A 13,964-nucleotide genomic window follows, 5' to 3' on the forward strand; every position below is an offset into this window, starting at 1 on the left:
GCTTCCCTCTGGCCAGGGCTCACTCCACCCACAAGGATAGGCCAGGAGGGCCAGTCCCAGACACCGCCTAGCCTGCAGCCAATGTGTCCAAAGGAAAGGCAGCAGGAAAATGGAGGTGCTGAAGGCCTGGGGTGCCTTTACACCAGCCCACATGGAACATCAGAGCGCTTCCTCTTTCAGCAGACGGAACAAGGGAACCCCGACTGCTGCCTCCCCAAGTTTTTAAGTAATGATGCCACGTGTGGGCCAAAGGACCTGTGCTCCTGGATGCGCTGCATGGCAGAGCCACACTCAGCCAGGCCCGCGTGCCCCGCACTGTGGGGCTTCATCCCTGGCCCCCACCAGGGCAGTAATGGAGGCTCCAGGACACCGGGGGCCCCTCAGGCAGCCTGGGCTGGAGAACTGCCCGTGAAGACCTGCTCCCGCAAACGCCACGCTGGGAACTCTCACCCGGTGCCAAGGGAATGGCCCCAAATATACACGGGGTTGTCTCCACTTCGCACTTTGATCCAGTCAAAAACATGGAGCGCATCATACGTCATGCCCCGCTCCGATGGCGTTCCTACCGAGTCACCCCAACCTGGGAAAGCAGCATCAAAGAGGATGTCACGAGACCGCAAGGGGCAAGCCCCCCTCCGCCCCCTTCTCAGCAGAAGGCCCAGGCCATCTGGGGCCTCAAGTCTTGGCCAGGCCAGCTCGTTTCTCCCATCTCCTCAGCCGTCGCAACCTCTGAACCCGACCACCACCCTCACCTGAGTCTCAACGAGCAAAAGCAGACAGGGTGGTCGGACCTGCAGACCCCTGGCACCGAGCCATGCTCAGCCATTGACAGTCCGGCCCGCCCCGGCCTTGAGCCCAGCCCCGGATCCGTGGCCCAGCTGTGACCCAGCTGTGAAGAGGCTTCAGGATGGGCGATTCCAGGCTCAAGGCAACGCTGACCCACAAAGGAAGGGGCTCCTAGCATCCTGTTTGCATTACAGAGGAAAGCCAACTAAACTCTGACCTCCCAAGGGCCCTTCCCTCCAGATTCTGGAAAAGTCAAATGTGACTGTCATTTCCAGCAGCTCAGCAGTGAGTCATCATCAAATGATCTGAAAGCACCACAAGGCTCATAGAGAGCAAGTCTTGCAACATAAGCAAAACCTAGAGGCAGGGGCACCACAGGCCACCTCCCAGGGGTGTCCCAGACCCAGATTAGCGAAGAAGCCAGTGCCAGGAACAAGGCCAGAGTGAGGGCTCAGGGCACCAGCAGGGGCAGGAACAGAGACAGGGAGAAACACAAGAGAGACGGAGACAGGGGGAGACAGAAATGAGAGAACGAGACGGGGACAGGGAGCCACAGGCAGAACTTTGGTCTCTTGTACAGCTTAGAAAGGAAGAGATTCAACAGGAACTGAAAAGAGAAAGTGTTAGATGGGATCTTATTTCTGTTAGAAGCGCAGGAAGGTGAACAAGGGAGAGGGCTGCCCCTCACTGCCCTGAGGTTCCAGCAGCAGGTGCAAGAGGGAAGGATGAGCCTCCTTTCGGAGTTTCTTCAACCCAGCACCTTCCTCCTAACGGAACACTCTTTCACAAAAGAACCACCCCGCACCCTAGGCCGGTGGAATAATGGCCCTCAAAGACGTGCGCATCCACACCTGGAAACCCGTGCTTCTGGAACCTCACACAGCAAGGGCACTGAAGGGTGCAGAAGGAAAGAGGCTGCCAAGCAGGGGACCCCGAGACAGGACAGTGTCCTGGTCAGTATGAGCCCCAGGCAATCCCGGGTCTTTACGAGCAGAAGGGACAGAGTCAGGGCAAGAGTAATGCAGACTCAAGGGGCCACAAGCAAGGAACCAGCGTGGCCTGGAGAAGCTGCAAGAGGCCAGGAACCTGACTCTCCTTGAGCCTCCATCGTGTCCACACCTTGACTCATCCCAGTGGCTAAAGACTTGGAACCTTGACCTTCAGTGCTTCAAGATAGTACATCCGTGCTGTTTGGGGACATTACATTTGTGGCAGCCGTGGCAGCAGCAAGAGAAGACTCTCCCAACGTGCACAACCAGGCGATGCCAACAGCTGCTGGGTTTGCAGGTGTGGAGCCCCGCCTCCCCCCAGCCAGGGCGAGCTGGATGAGAGGCCTCAGCCCTACGTCCTCTCCAGGCGAGGACTGTCTGAGGCACACATCACCGCCACTGCTGCTCCCTGCTGACACAAAGCATCTTCCTCCCGCAGCAAACTGCGGGAGGCAAGCGGAAATGGAGGGACGAGAAGACGAGTTTCTCTTTCCTGTCTCCATAACTTCAACAAGACAAGCTCTGCTGAGCATGAAACGGGCCCAACACCCAGCTGTGGGGAAAGTCTGAGTCTCACGAAGAGGAGACAGCACCTTTGACATGTGAAAGGGGCCGGCAGAGGGCGCGTGCTGGGGTTCCAGTGCCCGCGCCTCCCATCTGGGGGAGGATGCATGCAGGACGCACCGCCAAGGACCCAGACCCTCCACTACCTCCACACGCTGACAATCTCACAAGGGCCACAGGTCACGGCAGAGCCGCCAGCCTTTCAGAGTGACACCTGGCCACCCCACACCAACCTCGAAGAAGCGGGGTGAGCAAGGAACCCTCACCTCTGTAGTCAAAGGTGACCACGTGGTAGCCGAGGGAACTCAGCACCTGGAAGTGAAAAACAAAAATTGAACAATGTGGCCCTGAGTAACCCACCCGATCTCGCTCCAGGGAACTTAGTGAAGGCCGTCACCTCACCACCCCATCCTGACAGGACCTCCCAAACCCAGATGTCAGCTGCTGTGGGACACTCGGGAAGGCGGAGGCCGGCCTGAGCAGCACCCCTGCCCTCTGAGGGGCTTGCAGGCTGATGGCTGTCCAGGGGTTGCCAGGGGCTCTGACCACCCAGAGACCCAGGAGGAAGGACCCTGCAGTGTGGAGTCCACACCTGGTGATCCTTAATGCAACCAGCATTGTTCATATTTAAGCTTCCGTTGAATTTTTCTCATTTAAAAGAAAAGAATCTCTCAGGATTAGGTGACTGCTTGATTGAAATCACTGTTCACAGTCCCACCCGAGCCCGGGCTGGGTGAGCCCGGGCTGGGTGTGCTCGGAGCCACGAGGAAGCTGCCAAGGACACCAGTGTCACCACCCTGAGAAGCACTCCCGTCACCGAGAAGAGAGCTCACCCGGGGACTCCCAGCCCCCACAGGACCTCCAGCCTCTGGAGCCACAGCTGTTCAGTCACCCACCCTGACCCCGCCTGGATCCAAGTCGCTCCAGGGAACCAGCCCTCCAACAGCCCAGAGCCATCCATGGGGTGCTGGACGGACAGCAGTGCCTGTGTGTCTGCCTTGTCCCTTTGGCCCTGTTCCCAAACACAGATCCACCTAAGAGGAGGGCGACAGGCATGGTGGCCCCCACACACCCTCTGACGACAGCCACACGGCGGGGAGGGTTTGCGTGCACCCTGGGGCCCCGCACCCAGACACCTGCTTCCACCACGTTGGCTGGGAACCTGCGTCAATGGTGCTCTGCGCCTGGTGGACACGAGAAACCCCACTGCCGGCAGAATTCCTGAGCCACAGCCCAGAGGACAGTGTAGCCCTCGGCCCCTCAGTGTTCTTCCACCATTCCATATGTGAGTAAACTAACTTTACAAACAATTGCAAATCACTTTATGTTAACTTGTTAATTTCTGGCATACAAGCCACAAAGTCCATTCATCCTGATCTTGGAGACTATCCCCAGAGGCAGCAAAATGGGAAGCACTCCATGTGGAGATGTCCGTAAAAGGCAAGATGAAAAAGACCGACAATGATTAACTCAGATTATTAGGGGGAACTCTGTTCTGTTCATGACTCCTGGAAAGAACAGCCAGAGGCGGTAGGTGAGCAACGCTCTCTCTGTCCACACAGTGACAGTGAGCACTGCTCCGTCCATCTGTCCACTGCATGGCCTCTTCTGTGTGCCCTAAGCTAAGGGCACTGCTCGCCATCGGACGCCATGAGCCGACCTCACCTACCTTATAAAGCTCCACCCGGTGGTCGCCGCCTCTAGATCGTCAAGGAGAGGAAACAAGAATAGCTGTTAGTGCATCTTCTCAGAAAGGAGGCCGGGATGAACATTGCAGCATCCAGGCACTTAGAGCCTGGTCCCCAAATCCATGTGGGAGGGTGATGGACAGGTCACCTCCTCCTCTGGGCACCTACGTGGCTCCCAGCTGGCCTCCACAGTATGGTACCAGGCAAGGGACTGTCTGAGCACTGTGGGAATGTTTCTTAATCATTACCTCCCCTCTGGTTTGACTAGGTGGCAGAACCTAGGAAACACAAAGGCCCCTCGGCTCCCTGGTGTCCAGGACCACAGGTGAACAGAAGGGATGCACGTCCTCGCTGGCACACCCACCACCAGGACAGGCCACAGGCACCTCCTGCCTCAACCTCCTCACCCACGGAGCCACCGCCGACCCTCAGGGTGCTCCTCCTTGGCTGTTCACGCCCCCACCACCTGGTCACTGGCTCTCCCCCACCTGCTCCTGACAGTCTGTTGCTGCGCCTCCCACCCTGCCGTCCTTCCACACACGTGTGCCCGTGGGCAGACGCTGGGTCAGAGGCACCATCGTGATCCGACAGCCGTGGAGAGCCTCCCAGGCCCTCACCGGCCACCTCATGCCCACCCCTCTCAGGCAGACAGGGTGAGGCCTGTCTGCCTCTGCCTCCCACTTCCTGCCCAGATGCTGTTCCCTGCAGACACTCCGAGGGGGACAGGGCTGCATGACAAGCGGGAAGCGCATCAGTGGGCAGGCTCACCCTCGACAGATTCCTCCACTTTTTCCCTTCCTCATAATGAGCATTTGGGCCATTTCGGGTGTGTGTGTCGAGAGAGAAAGTGTCCTCAGGGGAGGCGAGAAAAAGATGGAGGAAGAAAGCCAAGATAACCCAGAAACAAACATCAAAGGGCTGAGTTTCAAGACTGGAGAGAAATAATGCAAAATGTTTTCAGTTATCTTTGCAAGACTTTGTCACGGTTCTTTTGTAAGATCTCCAGTACCCTATCCTGAGCAAGAAGAGGGGTTCAGAGCATAATGGGGTCCCTGGGCATCCTTGGGGTCCAGGCCTCAGGGAGCCACGGCTGCTGCCATCCTGTCCGGACGGGGCAGCCACCAAGAACTACACGCTGTGCTGTCCTTGGGGACATGGGGGGAGGGGGGCAGCAAACTTTCAGAGTCACAAGATGCCTTCCATCCTGAAGCTACAGACAGACTTTGTCTTCTTTACCATGTGACTGGCACTGCTCACAAAGAACGCCCAACTTCCCTCATTTATAGAAAGAGGCTACAGGAGCTGTTTGTAGTCATTTGCTCTTTGAAAAGCAGAAGAGAAACCCACCGCAGCTTGTCCCGGACAACGGGGAAGCGGGCTGCCAAGTGCGTGCTGAGTCAGCAGCTCAGCTCTCTGGGCTCAGGGCATCCTGGGGGCCACGTCCCGGACATCCTGCTGACCCTCTGTGCAGCCCCTCTGTCCAGACACCCACTGTGACCTGCTCTGTCCCCCTCGCCAGCTCTGCCTGTGAACTGACAGGCCCCAGCCCGGCCCCACGGAGCCGGACTCCTGTAGCCACAGGGGCGCCCCCAGGGGTTTCAGGCAACGCTTGCTCAGGTAATGCCCCTTTTCCTCTGCCCGGCTGGCTCTCGTGCAGATGCCTCTCAACAAGGCCTCTGTGAGGGCTGGAAGGAGCCCTCTTTAAACAAGGGGATCCAAACCTACAAGTCTGAAAGACATCCACTGAACCTGCCCTTGAAAAGCTCCTGGGATGACCGTGGGTAAGGACAGCTACATGGGGATGCGCTTCCTCGATGGCCCAGTAGGATGTACTGGCATTGCCTGCTCAGGGCTGGAGGTACCTGGCCTGACAGCATGGCAGGGCAGCCCCCCGGACAGGCTTGTCCCTGACTGCTCGGCTGGGGTCTCTTCGTGTGTCCCCCAGGAAGTGTGCCTCTCCTTCCAGCAGTGCAAGCCTGCCGGTGAGAAAGTGTCCTCAGGCCAAGATGGCAGATGCTGGATGCGCAGGGGCAACTTCCTGGGCACACCGAGGCCTTGGAGGGTCTCAAAGCCTCCGCCAAGGGGCTGTGCTTCCTGTCTGCTGAGGAGCCTGGGTCCCTAACCCAGGAAGAGCAACACCCCCTGGCTGAGGCTCTGGGTTGCTCGGGCAGACACAGCCACCTCCATTCTCACCCCAGGCATGAGCTTCTGACCAGGGCTTTCTGGACACAGCTGCCCACCTTCACTCAGCCGGCGGTTCCCAAGCAAACAGGCCCGGCCCACCTGGCACGCAGCCCTGCCCTGCTCTGGGCCTGTGGGAACAAGGGTTCACAACCGCCTCTCCCAAAGCCCAGACGAGCCCTGGCTTTTCCCGAGCTCTCGGGACGCCCATGCCCAGGTGCGCCCTCTCTCCCTGCAGCGGGCCCCTGCTCACCTGGTGCCCGCGTTCCCATGCAGGTACAGGATGATCGGGTGGCTGGAAGACAGGGCATCCTCGTACCACATCTGGTCCTTCCCCTGGGCATTCTTCCACCAGACAGCAGGGACCGTGTGCCTGGAAGCAGCAGCAGAGGGGAGCGGCAGGTGACATGCCTGCAGGCAGGATGCCAGTGGCTCAGGACAACTGATTAGAGAGCAGGAGGATGGGGGAGCAGACCCCATGCTGTGAGGGCAGTGTCTGGCAGCCGAGGACATTTTCTGACTCGCAGAAGGGCCCCCTCTTGGCCCCAGTAGCTTGCCCCGGCAGCAGTGACTCCGTCCGTAGAAAGGGGAAGCCATGTGAGACCCCTTCCAGCTGGGTCAGAGCACGGAATGGGCACTGAGGCTGTTCCACATCCCCCCATACCTGCCCATGTTTATAAGCTACATGAAACTGCACCCGGGAGTACACAGGACAGCACCGTCTGTCACATGTGCTAATTCAGTTAACACTAGTCTTTACAGGCTGACTGGAAGCCTGGCTGTCCTTAAAGCACCATTTCCAACACAGAGCCTGTCCACAAGCCATCTTGGCATTAGACTCACCACTGCAGGAGGCATCACAGGCCCCTGTGGGCAGCCCGGATTCTTGCACACCTGGCCAGGCATGCAGACACTTGGTCTACGTGGCCAAACCCTCCTTCAGAGAGGTGCTCTGGTTACCCTTAACTCAGGACACATCAAAGTCACTGTTCATCACTGGGGAGGGTCTGATTTAACACATTTTTTTCTGTAAACGTATTCGTTTATGGGAAGCCTTAAAAACCCTGCATGGCTGATTTCTTCTTCTCCGGGTCTAAGTGCCAGCATCTTGTTTCTGATGTGTATCTTTGACTATTTCACAGGATCGAATTTTGGGTGGTTCTGACCACTGCAATTACCACTCTCCCAAAGTTACAAACCTGTGAGACAGAAAGGTGCACTTGGCAGATGCTGGGAGCTGATATGCCTCTAGGAACCAGTGTACCCGAAACTTGGAGCTCCGAAAAAGGCCCTGGCAGCTTTCTGTCCCTGGGCTCTGCCCCTGCCAGGCAAGAAGGAGCTGCTCCCCCAGCTCCTTGGCCATGGGAACACCTGGCAAGGCACCAGGGAGGGCAGTTAGTGAGCGGAGCGGCTGGCACCCCAGGGCCTGCGCTGCCATCAGGATGGCACTAGGTGTAGATGTGGGTGGGCAGCGGTGCCCACCTGCACACAGTATTGTCGTTCCTGGAGACCCACATGGTCATCACCAACACGACCTTCACGGATAACTGCCCACAGATACCCATCCTGTCACATGACTGCTCTGCTCAAGGAAGAAGCCTGGCTGAGCCCACGTCTTCACAGCACAGATCCTAATAACCGTCAGGAGAACCGCCAAGTCCCCCAGACAGCTCTGAACAAGATGTGCAAGCTTCTGACTGAAGATGGACATGCAGAGCGGACCACATGCACATGCTGGCCCTGAATGCTCCACTGAATCACACCAGAAATGACCACAGACAATCCCAGCCTCAGCCACTCAGAACCAGAGCCTCCCTCTCACTTTTGGGTCTTCACCCAGGACGCCCTGGCCTCGCACAGGGGAGCGGTTCAGAATACTTCCCTCAGAAGCTCCTCCCGGGCACAGTGGTTCTCCTGAGTCCAAAGAGCGACTTAGAGCTGCTCCTGAGGCAAAGAGACGCTGCCACAGGAAAGTCGGTCCGTTCTGGTTCCATTGATTGGAAACACCCACTCGTCCATAGAAAAAACACTAACTCGTACTCTGAAGAAAAGCCAAGAAGTCACAGAGCTTAGGTCCAAACCTAAATTTATGGCTAAAAAAAGTAAATACTATGAAAAGAGCAAATGCCACCCCCACTGTCAGGGCCTGAAAGAGCTGTGTGTGAAAGAGAGGCAACTGCTTTCAACACCTGGATGGGCCCTTCTCTGAAAGACAAGTGTGGCTCAAGCCTGTGCTCATGATTCTGTGATACAGTCTCTTCCCCTCCCTGGAAATATGGCTTTCCGCAAGAACTTCTAGGGGGAAGCACGTTGACTGAAACCGCCCACCCTGGCCAGGTACCACAGTAACCATTTGCGTGAGTTATTTTATGACAGAAGGTCCTGGTAAGAAACACGGAACTAACAAGCCACCACTAACCAGAAGAGTTCGGCAAAGGTCTAAACCACGTGTCCAACCACGGCCCAGAACCCTTCCCGCTGGCATCCATCTTGGCTAAGCAATGAGTGCGCCCCCAGGAAGGACTCTCAGAGCGATTGGTCAGAGACAACCCCGGAAACTAACCCCATCGCCATAAAACCTGAGACTGCGAGCCACGTGGCAAAGCAGTCCTCCCGGGTTCCCTTTCAATCAAGTCTCTTGCTCTGTCAGCTCACGAGTCTCCTTATACAATTCATTTCCGAGTGTTAGACAAGAGCCCACTCTTGGGCCCTGGAAGGGGTCCCCCTTCCTGCAACAAAAGCAATCTGGTTTACAAACACTTTGCTGTTGAAAACCTGAGAATAGAGTTGGTGCTGCATTATCATGGAATCTAGCGGAGATTTTTCCTTTGGAAACAGATAAAGATAAAAATGGACAAGCAACAACAGTTTCAGAGCCTGCTGTCAGGACAATACTGGCCACGCCTCACAGGCCCTGCTGCCTCAAGGCCACTCCGCCAGGCCTGGCCCTGTAGTCCTGGGGCCAACACTCACCATACTCCAATGGTCACGTCTTCCTCTGGCTGGAGGTAGTAATTACAGGTGTGATTCAAACCTTGATCCTGCGGTTTTTTCAAATCAATGAAATAGGGAACCCGCACTGTGGGGGACAAAGAGATGGAAACGAGGATTAGGGGGGCTGTTACTTTGCCAACAAAGGTCTGTCTAGTCAAAGCTATGGTTTTTCCAGTGGTCATGTAAGGATGTGAGAGTTGGACCATAAAGAGAGCTGAGTGCCGAAGAATTGATGCTTTTGAACTGTGGTGTTGGAGAAGACTCTTGAGAGTCCCTTGGACTGCAAGGAGATCCAACCAGACCATCCTAAAGGAGGTCAGTCCTGAATATTCATTGGAAGGACTGATGCTGAAGCTGAAACTCCAATACTTTGGCCACCTGATGTGCGAAGAACTGACTCATTGGAAAAGACCCTAATGCTGGGAAAGATTGAAGGCGGGAGGAGAAGGGGATGACAGAGGATGAGATGGTTGGATGGCATCGCCGACTCAATGGACATGAGTTTGAGTAAACTCCTGGAGTTGGTGATGGACAGGGATGACTGATGTGCTGTAGTCCATGGGGTCGCAAAGAGTCGGACATGACTGAGTGACTGAACTGAACTGAAATGAACAGACCACCCTGTACACAGCAGAGCTGAAGCTCTCAAATACTTTCTCAAACCCTAATGCCTGGGGCACTGGGCCCTGCAGCCTCAGGAGCAGGTATGGGCAGATATATCTACAGATCCTTCGCCTAGGGTGAGGTCCAAGCAGAGACCCACTGAAGGTTGTTCAAGGTATGTGAGGACACAAAGGAGGGAAGAAAAGATCCTTGGGAGACCTGAGGGTTGGCCTGGCCATGAGAGAGGTTGGAGAAAAGAAGGCTGAGAACTGAAGGCTGGGGCCAGGGTGCTGGGGGAGGGACTATGGGAAAGGTGACAGAGGGATGTGTGTTTTGGACCTAGGGCCACGGGCTTGATGGCCACCAGAATGTGGGTGTGGCCAGGTGAGGTGGACGCTGAGGCTTTTAGTGCTGCCACTGACAGAGTGAGGCCCAAGATGAAGCGTGGGTGCAGGACATGGAGGAATCCACAGGACCCAGAGCCCAGGCAGAGTAGAGGGAAGTCATGCAGACGAGATGGCAGCTACTCATTGAGCCCTGAATTTACAGGGGACCTGCCAATAGGGCAATGGCTGACGGGCTGTGGTGCACCCACTGATGGGAAGCCCCAGGCCTTCACACAGAGGCAACCAATACCCACAGATCTGGAGGAACCTCTCTGAGTTACAAGTAGGTGAGAAGAGCAGGGAAGGAGGGTAAGATATCTGTGATGCTGCTACGTGATCCTAGGTCTTAGTGAACAAACAGGCCACACTAGTGTCAACACCAAGTGCGGCCTGGAAAACACAGAGACACACGCCAGGCTGTGAGTGGGAGTTTAAAGGTGTGTGTGGGGTGGAGCATATCCTTCTTGTATGAAAAAGTGAAAGTGAAAGTCACTCAGTTCTGTCTGACTCTTTGTGATCCCATGGACTGTACAGTCCATGGAATTTTCCAGGCCAAAATACTGGAGTGGGTAGCCTTTCCCTTCTCCAGGGGATCTTCCCAACCCAGGGATTGAACCCAGGTCTCTCGCACTGCAAGCAGATTCTTTACCAGCTGGGCCACCAGGGAAGCCCAAGAATCCCTTGTATACCACTGCACTTTTAGTCCTTGAGGTGGACACCATCTTTCAAGTTCTATTTAGCTGAAAAACAAAACAACTCAAACCTTGAGATGGGATTTACTCACATTATAAAATGGCAATTCTCAGAAGGGGTAGGGACAATGGACAGCATGGCCATGACTTCCAACCAGTCTCACCTTCAATAGGGAAGTCACGCAACTCTGGTTTTCTCTGGTAAAGGGAGTAGTGTGCTTGTGTAACCTACATGGCCACGTGGCACGAGAGCCCAGCATGCCCGCCTGCCACGCTGTCGCCTCCTGAGCACACCTCCTGCCCCAGGGCCTCTGCATTGGCTGCCCTGAATGCTCTGTCTCCACATACCTGCATTCCAGCTCTTAATTTCTCACATGTCCCCATGGCTCAGAAAACATCCACTGAAGAAATGAAAGAGCCAACTGGTGAGGCCATGGGGACACCTACGCACTCCTTCCGCTGGGGCTGCTTTTGAACCTCCAGCTTCTTTACCCATCTCTTTCCCAAGAAGCAGGCTACACTTTAAAAACTTAAAAAGAAAACTGACACTCAAAGGAGGTGGCATCCTACTTGCTAGCACACGTTCCTTGTACTCCAAACACCGTCCCTAAAACAGGCAGGTGCGACCACGACCACAGCGCTTGCTCAAGCGTGACTCACATGGGGTGACTCTGGGATCCGCACCCAGGCGACAAGAGTCCACACTCTTGACTACTCGACAGGAAGTGGGGACAGTAAACCGGTTCTGGTCCTGGTGGGCCCTGAATGCTCTCCAGTTGGGTCCCCTTGAAGGACAGTGAAGAACTAACCCCAGCACGTCAGAAGGGGACCTCAGCTGGAAACAGCGTTTTCACAGAGATAATAAAGCTTAAGTAAGGTCATTTGGTGGGCCTGATCTAACATGACTGGTGTCCTTATCAAAAGGGGGAATCTGGACACAGGGACAGACAGAGGGAAGACAACATGAAGTCCTGGGGAGAAGGCAGTCCTGAGATGGAGGCAGGGGTGGCAGTGATGCAGGTACAAGCCAAGGAACACCAGCCACCACCAGAGGCTGGAGAGAGGGAGCCTGGAATTTCGAAGCTCCAGAACTGGGAGAGAATACATTTCTGTGGTTTTAAGCTCCCCCATCTGTGGTATTCATTATGCTGTGAAGGGACCAGCAGGCCTAGAAAGGTCTCCCTGGATGCATCTCTTTCAGATGCAGGCTCCCACTCCTGCCACACTCTGACTGCTCCTGCTGGGCAAGCCAAGGCTGCAGCATCGTGTACAACTGAGGGGAAATGACTGATCAATAAAACTCTGAATATGCCCAATGAGCCCAGATTCAATCAACTCTACCACCGAGGCTGGAGATTCCGAGCCACAGAGGAGACGGTGCTGCCAAGGGCACTGCCATCAGGTTGGCAAGTTCTGTCCCAGAAAAGGTGGCCACGTGGTTTAGCGCCCCCTCAAAGCTCCAAGGTGGAGAAGACAATGGCACCCCACTCCAGTACTCTTGCCTGGAAAATCCCATGGACGGAGGAGCCTGGTAGGCTGCAGTCCATGGGGTCTTGAAGAGTCGGACACGACTGAGTGACTTCACTTTCACGCACTGGAGAAGGACACGGCAACCCACTCCAGTATTCTTGCCTGGAGAATCCCAGGGATGGCGGAGCCAGGTGGGCTGCTGTCTATGGGGTTGCACAGAGTCGGACACGACTGAAGCGACTTAGCAGCAGCAGCAGCAGCAAAGCTCCAAGGGCTCCCCACTAGTGAAGAGTGTCTTCCCAGGATCAGCAGTAATCCTAAAAGCTTCCACAGTGGAGAAATCTAGAACCAAGATACTCGATTCTGCTCTAGGAGAGGCTCATTCCACAAGGCTTGTCCTCCGGTTCACTTCCATTTCTATTTTAGAAACAACCATGGAGGGGCTTCCCTGGGAGCTCAGTGACAAAGACTCTGCCTGTCAATGCAGGAGATGCGGGTTCCATCCCTGATCTGGGAAGATCCCACATGCCATGGAGCAACTAAGCCCGTGCAACACAACTATTGAGCCTGTGCTCTTTAGACCGTGAGCCACAACTACTGAAGTCCATGTACCTAGAGCCTGTGCTCTGCAACAAGAGAAGCCAGCACAATGAGAAGCCCGCGCAGCACAACTAGAAAGTAGACCCCACTCGCCACAACTAGAGAAAAAGCCTGAGTAGCAACAAAGACCCAGTACAGCCAAAAATAAATAAATAAAATTTTTTTAAAAAATGGAAAGGGGTGCAGATTAGTGCAGAGGTGCCCCGTATGCCTCCCAGCTGGCTAATAAGGGTATGGTCAGTGCTGGGGTGAGACAGCCCAGACAGCAGTGGCCAGGCCAGAGGAACCACCTGGCCACTACTGGTAAAAGCCTGTAGGACTGCCACAAGGGAAGGAAATGGGGTCAAGGGGTGCAGGGCCCCAGGCTGGCCTAAGGAGGGTCTGGGATCTGCCTGGCTGGAACTTGGCTTGATCCTGCAAGCCTCTGTGGCCTCAGCCCTCAGCTTGTGGCTCTAGGATGCCGGCTGGAACCCACGCTCCCAGCCCCTGTGTCCGCCAAGGACAGAGCACTGAGAACACCAGCAGCCTGAGATGGCTGGGCAGGAGCTGGCAGGATGACCCAGCTCCACATCACTGTCAGTTACAAGCTCTGCCACACATGGAGGTTGGTGCACAGCCACCAACCCAGCACACAAGCCCGGGCAGCTTCGAGAGCCAGGCCCTCTGGGGTCCCCTGCTTTCCCAGCTGTGTTATCCATTGAGCATGCTGTCATTTATCAGCAACCACAAATGTCATTAAGTGACATTTAAGGTGATTAAGAAAGGCCCCTGCACAGACATGCTTGGTAAACAGTGAGTAAACACATGAACAAACAGAAAACAACCGAGTCGGCTATCCTTTAGATGCTGGTAGGGTGGGAGGCCAGAACTCCAGGGCTGCAGGGGACATATCCAACCACCTGAGAACTATAAACACTGGGGCTACGTCCTGTCCCAGGCACTGAGTAAAGAGCAAGAGTGAAGAGATAGGGTGCCAAAAAGGGAAGGGCTGGGAGGGCCCTCTGGGTTTTA

The 13,964-nt window shown here is 55.4% G+C and overlaps 1 protein-coding gene across 1 annotated transcript in view; it reads right to left on the reverse strand.

Moving 5' to 3' along the window:
• ABHD12 (abhydrolase domain containing 12, lysophospholipase) overlaps positions 1 to 13,964 on the reverse strand; it is a 48,150-nt gene that overhangs the window by 6,107 nt on the left and 28,079 nt on the right. The window contains exons 3-7 of the mRNA XM_081560534.1: positions 9,182 to 9,287; positions 6,462 to 6,581; positions 4,009 to 4,039; positions 2,606 to 2,651; positions 451 to 580 (exon numbers count right to left, since the gene is read on the reverse strand). Of these exons, the coding sequence (XP_081416660.1) occupies positions 451 to 580; positions 2,606 to 2,651; positions 4,009 to 4,039; positions 6,462 to 6,581; positions 9,182 to 9,287 (433 nt within the window). The remainder of the gene's footprint in view (positions 1 to 450; positions 581 to 2,605; positions 2,652 to 4,008; positions 4,040 to 6,461; positions 6,582 to 9,181; positions 9,288 to 13,964) is intronic.

The sequence above is a fragment of the Giraffa tippelskirchi genome, chromosome 13 (genome assembly GCF_054371585.1).
Source record: "Giraffa tippelskirchi isolate mGirTip1 chromosome 13, T2T-mGirTip1v1.2.pri, whole genome shotgun sequence".
Lineage (NCBI taxonomy): Eukaryota > Metazoa > Chordata > Mammalia > Artiodactyla > Giraffidae > Giraffa > Giraffa tippelskirchi.